General features: G+C 37.8%; 1 protein-coding gene across 10 annotated transcripts in view; it reads left to right on the top strand.

Moving 5' to 3' along the window:
* Positions 1 to 12,096, top strand: part of nrxn1a (neurexin 1a) — a 190,982-nt gene that overhangs the window by 108,909 nt on the left and 69,977 nt on the right. For all 10 annotated transcript variants that reach the window (XM_016467315.1, XM_016467324.1, XM_016467321.1 and 7 more), the window contains one exon: positions 9,264 to 9,386. In XM_016467315.1, the coding sequence (XP_016322801.1) occupies positions 9,264 to 9,386 (123 nt within the window). The remainder of the gene's footprint in view (positions 1 to 9,263; positions 9,387 to 12,096) is intronic.

Below are 12,096 nucleotides of genomic sequence, written 5' to 3'. Positions count from 1 at the left end.
TGTGTGTGTGTGTGTGTGTGTGTGTGTGTGTGTGTGAAGTCAGACTAACAGATGTGGATAATGCAATTGTAGCTTGGATTCGTCTAGCACGTCCATTCAGAAGTTTTTTATTGTTAGTTATTTTTTTACTTTACTGTTTTCAAGTCTCTTATGCTCTCCAAGTCTTCATTTATTTGATCAAAAATAAAGTAAAAACAGAAAAATTGTGAAATATTATGAATTAAAATTGTTTTCTATTTTAATATGTAATTTATTCCTGTGATGGCTAAGCTGAATTTTTTGTTGCATAATCCTTCAGAAATCATTCTAATATTTCTTAATAGTTCTAATTTCCTCTTATTATCAATATTCAAAACCATTGTACAGCTTAATATTTTAGTGGAAATTCTTTAGTAGAATTCTTTAATGAGTAGAAATGTTTAAATAACAGCATTTACAGGTGCATCTCAATCAATCAAACTGAGAGACCATTTTGAAGGCTCAGGAAACCTTTGCAGGTGTTTTGAGTTGATTAGCTGATTGGCATGTCACCATATTCTAATTTGTTGAGATAGTGAATTGGTGGGTTTTTGTTAAATGTGAGCCAAAATCATCACAATTAAAAGAACCAAAGACTTAAACTACTTCAGTCTGTGCGCATTGAATTTATTTAATACACGAGTTTCACAATTTGAGTTGAATTACTGAAATAAATGAACTTTTCCACGACATTCTAATTTATTGAGATGCACCTGTATTATATAATATCAATTATAACGGTGAATGTAAATGTACTTACACAGAAATTCACACATGATGAATTCTTGATTAAGAATAGCTAGACAAAGCATAACGTAATTGAACAGAAGGTGTTGTTATAGGCGCATTAATGCCCATACACCATAGATAATGTGCAAACTGAATGCATTTAAGATGTATCTGATGTCCGTATTTTTAAAACAGACATTGAGCTGCCAAGCTTCCTATCAAATGTTGAACTATATTTTCCAAAAACAGCACAGGTGAAATGCAAGAACACATCCTGTGTGAACTGCCCTTTGCACATTGACCCCCAACAGCAGATCGCATGAACAAACTCCAGTCTGATTATTTAATAACACCTTGCGCTCGATCTCCACAGAAACATGTTTACCGATGACAAATGGAAGACATTTCGATGCATTCAGAACATCCTTTACCAGAATCAAGAGATTCATGTTAATTCAAAAGGACCTCATTTCTCTGAAACAACCTACTCTATAAATATGCAGCAGTGTTGCCATTTACTGAAGCAGCTGTGTTCATAAATATGCAGTGGCGATGCTCCTGTTTCATTTGTGATGCAGATAAAACGGCGGACAGGGTGAAAAGCAATGCAAGCCCACCGAGCCTGAGCGAGCCACACCACTATTTGTGTTTTGTTTGTTTGTCTGTATTTACTGATCTTTACATAATGTGGCTGACTGTATAAGTCTCACACATTGTAAGTTTGTCCTTTGAGAATAGTATTAAAAGGCCATTTACTTAAACAGGTCCCACAGTCTCAGCCCTAACCTGCCCTAATTTCTGAGTGATGGAGCAGATGGTCACATCATGATGCCCCCTGTTCCATCACAGCCTCAGTATCCCAGTTTTCCTCAGTGATGTTCAGATCTGGGCAGGACGGATGACTTTGTTTGAACCACTGGGCATCGGACCCGAAACCTTTTATCCCACATGATTGGCTCTTTAATCTACGTTCTTCCTAATGAAGACCCAATTTTGTCTCCAAAAGCAAGCCACCAGGAGTCCCAGGGGTTCAAAGAGATACTCTGTCCTCTCAACAACTCAGTGGTCTGCACAGCAGAGGCATCATTTGTGTACCACATACTGTATATGTATTTTTACCCCTATGGGACTACATACTGGTGATGTTAAATAAAGTTACCAGAACATTCTCACCTGCATCTATTCCTTAGAGGGAAACGGTGGCAGGGGGAACGGTTGAAATGGGCCCAAGCCATCAAGCACTCACCTCTACGAAGCACAGAGTCTTGCTGATTGCGCTGGGTGTTTTGGCATTGAAGAAGCAAAACAGCTCTAGCTTGACGATGTGCGAAACACAAAGTTGCCGCGAGCTGTCAGGATCCTCCACATCTCCCTCACAGTTGGGCTTCTACCCACACAGTAAGGCGCCTTGGGAGATAATTATACACAACTACATATGAACACAGAGGAAGCTGGAAAAGGTGTGAATGGTCCCGTGAAATCCACAGGAACCAATTCCACATCGATAGTGAAGAAGGAAGCTCGGGTATGTCTGAAGAGTGGTTTGTCACCTGCCGGTACAGTTGGGTACAAGGTCTTAACAATTCAGAAATGGAAAAGTTTCACATGGTAGTCCCCTGCTGAGAGTTTTCCTTTTAACACAACACGCAGAAAACGAGTCTGACTCGGTGTGTTGCTTGTTTACATTCTGTTATTTCAATTTACCCAAGACGCAAATTGAGTAAGATGTTTTTCAGAGCTATTATGAACCTTTATGTCATTCATTTTGTTGTGTTTATTGTATTTTTTCCACTGAGGAACTGAAAGAGAAAAACAGTATCTGTTTGATTCATGTGTGCATCAGAAACATATTCAAATAGAAAGTTATTTTAAACTGTAATAATATTTCACTATATTACAGTTTTTACTGTATTCTTGATCAAATAAATGCAGCCTTGGTGAATGTAAGAAACTTCTGTTAAAAGCATTGATAAATCTTCCCGTTTGGACAACAGAAACAGGGCATTGATGGCAGCCATTTTTTTTCTAAGATGTTTATGGTTTTAAGTTAATTAAACCTTTAAAATACACGTGCTTTTTTTTCTTGTTCTATTCTGTTCTGTTCTGTTTTTCTTCTGCTATCCTTTATACAATGTTTTTAGGGGCCAAGCACCGAAGGTGCGTAGGCACCTATTGTATCCGTTAGATTTCTTATTATTATTATTCTTCTGCCGAAAGTCTATGGCAGCCCATAGAACCGCTTGCGGGAAAGTTATGAAATTTGGCACACTGATAGAGGACAGTGAGAAAAGTCACCACAGCAAATTTGGAGTCTCTAACTCTAACTCTCTAGCGCCACCACTTGTCCAAAATTTCAATTTCTTTATGCTAATAACTTTTGAACCATAAGGCACAGAAGGAAAATTATTTTTTCCTCTGAATCCTTGGCTCATGCTGAGTTGAATGAACACCAACATTCAAAAATTGCAAGGTTTAGTTTTTTCGCAGATCATCTTCAGACCATGCTGGCAAAAAGTTATAGAATTCAAGTTGATTCTTCAAACCGTTCTCGAATAACGCACGAACGAATTCGACGAAAAGCACGTAAAAATGGTTATGAGGCTTTATCTCTGCAACGGTTTGGCGTATTGAGACCAAACTTGGTCTGTGTTATAACAAGCATGACCTGAGTCTACCTGCAGTGTTTCGGCGCTGTGCCACCTAGTGGTCCGGAGATATGAAAAATGCATATTTTTGCCTATAACTTCTAATTGGTTTTGCCAAAAATCACAAAACTGGTATCTTTAGATTGGATGCATCATGCCGAGTCGAACCATACCCAATTTTCCCATGTCAGCCATTTTGGGCGTTGGCCATTTATTTTACGAACGCATTGGCGTATCATTACGAAAATCGGTATGTGTCTTCGGAACCATGCCCTGATGGTACGCAAAAAGTTGGGGGGCAGCACAACCCTTGTGGTCAAAAGTTATTAAGAAATTTACAAAAATGCTAATAACGTTTGAATAAATTGGGCTATTGTAATGAAACTGGTTTCACTATATTCTTTGGGTCATTCCTAGAACATCGATATCAATTATGCTAAAATTGGCCAAACTTCCTGTTTGCCATTTTGATTCATGTTGAAAACCTACTTTTTCGAACTCCTCCTGCAATGAAACTGGTCTCAAAATATTCCTTGGCTTATGCCGACAACAGACATTCCAATTTTCCCTTAGCAAATCTGAACTGCCTGTCGGCCATTTTGATTTATGCTGTAAACCTACTTTTTCGAACTCCTCGCCACTCGTTGGTCCGATTTTCACCAAAATCGAGTCAGATGATCTTCAGACTGTGCTGACAAAGAGTTATGGATTTCGTGTCGATAAACTAAACCGTTTTTGTACAGCGCCACTACAAATTTTAGGCATAGTGCCAAACTGCATCTGAGGCTGTATCTCTGTGAAACTTTGACATATTGACACCAAACTTTGTATGTGCCATTGTCACCTCACACTGACCACGCCACATCAAGTTGATAATAGCACCACCTATTGGTCGAGAGTGATAAACCATTCATCAACCATCAATAATGAAATTTACAAAACTGTTAATAACTTTTGATAGCATTAGCCTATTGTAATGAAACTGGTCTCGAAATATTCCTTGGGTCATGCCAACAACACACATACCAATTATGCCATAGTAAGCCGAGCTTCCTGTCCGCCATTTTGATTTATGTTGAAAACCTACTTTTTCGAACTCCTCCTCAATCGTTGGTCTGATTTTCACCAAAATCGAGTCAGATCATCTTCAGACTGTTCTGACAAAAAGATATGGATTTCGTGTTGATAGACGAAACTGTTTTCGTACAGTGCCGCTACAAATTTTAGGCATGGTGCCAAAATGACTCTAAAGCTATATCTATGCAAAGCTTTGACATAATGACAACAAACTTGGTGTGTGCCATTGTCACCTCACACAGAACACACCAAAATGATTTGATTACAGCGCCACCTGTTGGTCAAAAGTGATAAGCCATTTAATCATATTACTAGTGGTTGTATTTATGATTTTTCAGCCATTTCAATTACAATCATCCTAAACTTGGGTTTATTACTCATTGTTGCATTTGGTCTGATGCTCCATGCCATGCTTAGCTCCTCAATTTGCCTCTGGAGTGCTTGGCCCCGCAATTTTTATTTGTTTCTGTTTTTACAAGTCATTAATTTTCCGCCTCACTCAGGAAGTGAAAAGAAAGCGCCTTTTTCAGTTTGGTAAATTTAGGCATCAGAAACAGGCCATGGATGGTGGCCATTTTGTTGTTCTAGCACATGTGGGCGTTCATAGATTTTAAGTCAATTCAACCTTCAAAATATATGAGCTTTTGTGGTCCTATCTGTCTTGTTGCATCTTTTTCAGTGCGAGTGTTGTTGTGCTCAAGGACACGGCTTCTGATTGTCTGAATCTATGACATAAAGACAGAATCAGGGATTCTGAGCAAAAGGAGATGTTTTATTTAAGCTCCCATGGAGAAACAGAAGCAGGGGCTTTACATGTTTGAACAGCCTGCTATTGTGCAGTCACATCTCTCTCTTTTTGTATCCTCATTAATTATCTGTGTCAGCCATAGCTACTCCTGTCATTGGTGTGTGTGTGTGTGTGTGTGTGTGTGTGTGTGTGTTTATGACCGTTGTTCCTCTTCTGAAACGAAGAACAAGCCGTTGCCAATTAGGGACTCTGCCTACCCAAGGGTGATAGTGTGTTCAACTAAGAGCGTGCTGTCACATCAGCTCGTGGGTTGTTAATATGGTCTGAGTGTCAGCAGGATGAAAGATGTATATTTAGAAACTAGTGGGGTCACTATACGCTCTTGGCTAAATCAGGCTATAGGTTGAGAGCAGCATTTTGGCTGGTTAGAGGTTTGCACTTCAGGGATCCATATTTTCACCTTGGGTCTCTGACATTTACAGTTGCACCATCGAAATGGTTCGGCTGTTTGGATTTTGATGACCTTTAAATTATTTTCTATAAAAACTGCTTCATACGACAGAATGAAATGTGAGGCGTATTGGTTTAAGGTTGGAGTTTTATGTTGCGGTTATTTATTATGCCGTGATATGAAAGTTAATGTTTTAACCTGCTGTGCTCTTTTAATAAACAGAAAGACAGCCTGTTTCTTCCAGTTTGAATTATAATTTAACCTAGCAGTACCTTTTTTTCACCAGTAACCATAATTTCTAATAAATTAAATCCCTCACACACGGGTGGTTGCAGACAAGAGTGTAGGACACAGTCAATACCAGTGTCAGAAATTCATGTTATTATAAAGGGAAGGGTCAATAAATGCCTCACATTTTTATTATATTCTTTTATTTTATTTATTACATTATTCTTTTACAGTGTTGGGCTAGTTACTCAAAGAATGTAATATATTACTCATTACTAGTTCCTCTTTTCAAAAGTAATATTGTTACTTTACTTATTACTTTCTGGCAACAGTAATTAGTTACACTACTAGTTACATTACTTTTTCTTCACGCCCCACAGAAGTTGTAACTGTGTATCTTACACACAAAATTCTTAATCTAGAATGTTACTAACAACATATTTCTGCCTCATCATTTGACCAAAATCCACATTGGATCGCAGTCAGAAGTTATTGCAAACACTCAATAGTGATTGATAGTGACATTCAAGTAGAAGTGTTGTATTAATCTCATTAATTGTCACATGTAGCTTGAAGCTAATTGTAATTTCTCCGTTAACCATATACGATTATATTTCATTATGTATTTTATCAAATCACGTAAGTTTGTAAGAAACTGGTTAATTTCCCAAAAAAATTTTTAATTATAGTAATATAATGTACCACATGCTGATCAGAGGGATGTGGGTGGGATGTAATGCCAGAGTAAAGTAAAGCCACAAATTAAACAACAGTGTTCAGATCATCTTTTTTCCTGACAAAATCAAAATAATGCAATATTTCTATCTGCTGAATGTAAGCTTTTCCATATTCCAAGCTTGCCTGCTGCACTGCGGACATCGCATGCATGTGTGAGTCGTGAAAATTATTGAAATAAATCTAGGAATTATTTGATTGTTGGATTAGTAATTAGTTACACTACTAGTTACTGCAAAAAGTAATATTATTACAGTAACTAAGTTACTGCCCAACACTGTTCTTTTATTCATATTCTTATTTATTACATTATTATTTATTTATTTATTTATTTATTACATTATATATATTTTTTGGTTTTACCTTACCTTAGTTTTATTCGATATATATTTCCCTCACAACTGAAAACTCTATGCTATTTTGTCACTTTTGACAGGATTTTTGCCCTGATCCCTAGTTAATTACAATACATAGTAAAAATAGAAAAATTGAGCTGTAACACATCCATATTTAAAAAATGCCAGTCGATCAAAGAGTTTGTAAAATGCCTTTAGCATGGCTGATTAGTCAGTCCCAGTAGAGCTGAATTACTGTGTCCTCAATATGAAGCTCGTCCTGCCTCAAAATGGCTGCCTGCGCTTGTTTCACATGGGTATCGTTCTCAGCTGGATGAGCTAGATATGAATATATCTCATCTCTCCTGGCCGAGACGAGTTTGTGTGTCTGTGTGTGAGTCTGGTCTGTGTTCTCTTGCTAGCCCTGTCCTGTCAGAGCGCTCTATTCTTACTTAACTCTGCCCTCTCTCTCCACTCTGGGAGATGAGAATCAAAGTGACCGGACACACGTAACCATCTGCCCCAGTTCCATGGCAACAAGCTGCCCTCCCCGACAGAGAGAGAGGCTTTTTGTCTTTGCTGCTTGTGAGTTTGTCTGAACACAACTTCCTAATAAAGGCATAGCAGCCCTGGACCTTTAGCTGTCCAATCACACGCTGTCACCTTTTCACATACATCCTTTTGCAGTGATGGTCAGAGGCCTAAAAAAAGCACGTCATGTCTTGTATATCGCCGGAGGCTTAACAGTACTGCCCCTTTGTGTTACCTCTCAGTGGTGGCTTTTTCTTTTTCTTAGATCTGCAAAGATTCCTTAGGGGGCGCTGTTGCACAGTCTGAAACCTTACATGCTGCTGCTTTTCTTTCCTTCAGAGCTGGCTCATGGCCGGCCGATCTTGATTCATAGTAATTGAGAGCAGGGAGGGATAGAAAATCGATTGGGAACCTGGCAGTTCTTTAATGGCGACTCTTTTTACCTGTTATCAAGTGAGATGGGCTGCAGGGGCCTCTGACAATGACACGCTCCCCTCTTAGCAGCAGTTTGACTGATTAGGAGAGACAACGATGTGTCAAAGAGAGGCAGAGCGGCTGAAATCACAAAGCCTGCAGGCTCCTCTGCGTGCGCTCTGATCATCTAGTGGGAGCTCGATTGGAGCCTGGAGGTCCAGGGGCCCCGTCGAACTCGCTGCACACGCACACGGGATAAGGAGAGGCTCTACAGGCGATAAATTGCTTTCTCGAATCGAGTTTACAGTCTGTATAGCTTTTTGGATGTGTTTCCTAAACCACTCAGGAATTGTAAGAATGTGAGATGCATATGCAGCTGAACATCTCCACTGACATCACAGATGCAGACCGGTCCCTCAAGAAGGGCCTTTGTAAAAAAAGTTACATGGCTCCATCTAGTGGCAGAGGTGGGATAATTCTGTTCACTGCACTTTATATATGTGACCCTGGACCACAAAACCAGTCTTAAGTCGCTGGGGTATATTTGTAGCAATAGCCCAAAAAAACATTGTATGAGTCAAAATTATAGATTTTTCTTTTATGCCAGAAATCATTAGGATATTAAGTAAAGATCATGTTCCATTAAGATAGTTTGTAAATTTCCTACTGTAAATATATTAAAACTTAATTTTTGATTAGTAATATGCATTGCTAAGAACTTCATTTGGACAACTTTAATGGCGATTTTCTCAGTATTTAGATTTTTTTGCACCCTCACATTCCAGATTTTCAAATAGTTATATATCTGCCAAATATTGTCATATCCTAACAAATGGATATCCATACATCAATGGAAAGCTTATTTACGCAGCTTTCAGATGATGTATAAATCTCAATTTCTAAAAATTGACCCTTATGACTGGTTTTGTGGTCCAGGGTCACATATGCTAACAAATACATTATTTAAGGCAAGACCGAATTCATAACAGGGCTTTTGTAAAGATCATAAAATGGACCACAGGACATAGATAGATCAAAATGTGTGAATGCGATGTGTGAGAGTATCATTTCCTCCGCTATTTCTAATTTTTCTCTACATGGATATCAGTCACCTCTCTACACCCCTTTTTTAGTTTATCCCGTTTCACAACCCCTTTCTTCCTCTGTCTCTCTCTCTCTCTCTCTCTCTCTCTCTCTCTCTCTCTCTCTCTCTCTCTCTCTCTCTCTCTCTCTCTCTCTCTCTCTCTCTCTCTCTCTCTCTCTCTCTCTCTCTCTCTCTCTCTCTCTCTCTCTCTCTCTCTCTCTCTCTCTCTGTGCTCTTTGTGTTAACCGCTGTGTGGGACATGTTATAGGTAAAGGTCCAGAGACCATATTTGCCGGCCAGAACTTGAATGACAACGAATGGCACACAGTTCGTGTCATCAGAAGAGGCAAAAGTCTGAAGCTAATGGTGGATGACCTGCAGCCCTCTGAAGGTACAGCACATTCTCAAGTATTCTACCATCTTAAGACTCACACTCACACACATGCAAATTTGAAAGTGAGCATCCTATGCCCTATTATGAAGTGTAGAGCACTCAAAGTGGGGAGTTGGAAGGATGAAGGTTATTGTCTCACCTTATATGAATGTATATGTGATCAATGCTTTATTTTGAATTACAAAGTTACTTTGAAAACATACCAAAAATTTTAGATTGCAATGTCAAATACAATTTCAAATATGACCTATTTAATAGTGACCTAGTTTAAATTTGAATAAACTTACATTATCGAAATATTTATATGTATATACATGCATATACACTGCCATTCAAAAGTTTGGGATTTGATGAAAAATACTGTAAAAACAGTAATATTGTGAAATATTATTATATTTTTATTACAGTTTTAAAATAACTTTTCTATTTTAATATATTTTAAAATGTAATTTATTCATATGATGGCAGAGTTGAATTTTCAACAAACATTACTCCTGTCTTCAGTGGCACATGATCCTTCAGAAATCATTCTAATATTCTGATGTCTGTGCTGAAAAATAAAAACATTTCTTATTATTATCAATACTAAAGACAGTTGTGCTGCTTAATACTTTTAAAGACAACAGTTATACGTATTAATAAAAAATTGCCCCAAACCTTTGAATAGTAGTGTAATTTTTAGGGATGCACCGATACCACTTTTTCCAGTACTTGCCCGATACCGATACTTTTATATTTGGTACTTGCCGATACCGAGTACCGATACCGATATTTTTAAATTTACCAATACATTTTTTAAATATTGGGTACAGAAAGGAAAAGAATATGTATAATGTTAGTTGGTTAACTTCATTTATCAAATAGATACAGTCAAACCAAAATTTATTCAACATTTCTCATATTATCACAGTTTATTCGCTATAGTTTAGAAAATGGTAATAAAATATGACAAGAACTCAGAGTTAAACTGTCAGAACAAATTCATCTTGATAATATCAGACAACTTTGATAGAAAGGTATGTAATGGATTACAATCAACCAAAAATGATTCAGACAACTGTTAGTATGACAATATTTTGCTCTATGGTACATCATCTTTAATTTAATAGCATTAGAGCTGCTCCATTGCAGCGGGTTAGTACTGTAATCACGGCTTTGCTGTAATAATGCAGGGAACCACTCGTTATAAATCTCCTAACTGTGATATTTTCAGAAATATAAGGCGCGTTTTTTTTCCATCTGAAATGTGCTGCGATTTATATTCCAAAGCGACTCATATAATGCAGAAACACTCGCGAAGCAAGCAAAACATGCGCAACGCGCGCACGTATTTGTATTGTGCAGAATGAGAGGGACAAGTAGGCCTACAGTACAGTCTAGCGCATTTCAGGTTGAAAATAAATTGTTTATAGCAAATACCCCTATACTTTTATATTTACGATTTAGATTTAGTTTTAATCCAAATGATGCGTATGCTAAGTGAGTGAACATCAAAGATCACACAACAGAAGTGCGCTCTCTCTCTCTCTCTCTCTCTCTCCTTACCGTTAAGTAACTTGTGCATTGGTTTACTCACTTGTTTTTGACATCCGACCGAACTACAAACAGTGTTGTCTGTCAGAAAGGGATATTCGTTCGACAAGCTCGTGCATCTGCGCCGCCGCGAGCTCAATCCACTCGTTTTGCTTATCAGCTCGCACACATCAGCTATACAGGCGTTAATACTGAATGTTTAACATTATATTAATTGCATACATATACTTCGTAGACATCCTTAATATCTAATAACTCCATTCTGCTCTCTGTTGTTCTGTTGTCAGTGTTTCTTTGTCTGACTCTGAATACGGCACTTGTCACATGCTGTGTGGTATCGGTGTTTGGTATCGGGGCATTTTAACGAGTACGAGTACGAGTACAGGAGTCCAGTATCGGTATCGGTGCATCCCTAGTAATTTTATAAATTCAAATCATATAAAATATGTAAAGATAGCCTTGTTGATATAGCCTTTAGGTGTATACCAGGGTTTCCATGTAAGTAAATAAATTCATTAATAAAAAAAAAATTTGATTTTAAAATATGAAACCACAGGTATTTTATATTATATAATATGTATATAAATTGATTTACTTATATAAAATAATAAATTATTTCTTTGTTGGTATAGTTATTGGGTGTATGAGAGTTTTATCAGGGTCATGAAATGGAGAATCAAAATGTTCTTGATATTTACACATATGAGAGGTTACTCTGCAATAACATACTGCACGTTTCAAAACTCAAAACTAACTCTCCAGTTTAAAATATTAATTATTCTTTTATAATTGAGTTTGAAATCGGGACAATGGTGACGTCACAATGCCTAAACGATTAACTTCACACTTTTCCTGTTAGTATTGTGAAAACAATCTGTTCCCTTTAATGGGAACTTCGAACTGCGTCCTCTAGGGGTCGCTATGGGGGACGCCTCGTCATGACCCGTGTCTGAAGCATACATTGAAAAAACACCAACTCGTTGGCCGGCGACAGCCATGACGTCACTACCGGTGTGACTATAGTATAAATAGGCGCCGGGAGCTACACATCATTCTCTTCTTCGTCTTCATTGACTGTTTTGTTTGAAGCGTGCATTTCTGTGGTAAGAGCGATCTCTATTTATCTCATTATGGCGAGCACTAGCAAAGCATTTAAGGATGTGTGCATCCGTGT

The sequence above is a fragment of the Sinocyclocheilus anshuiensis genome, unplaced genomic scaffold (genome assembly GCF_001515605.1).
Source record: "Sinocyclocheilus anshuiensis isolate Anshui unplaced genomic scaffold, SAMN03320099.WGS_v1.1 scaffold712, whole genome shotgun sequence".
Taxonomy (NCBI): domain Eukaryota; kingdom Metazoa; phylum Chordata; class Actinopteri; order Cypriniformes; family Cyprinidae; genus Sinocyclocheilus; species Sinocyclocheilus anshuiensis.
The sequence above is the reverse complement of the archived record's forward strand: the minus strand, read 5'-3'. Positions and strand labels throughout refer to the sequence as shown.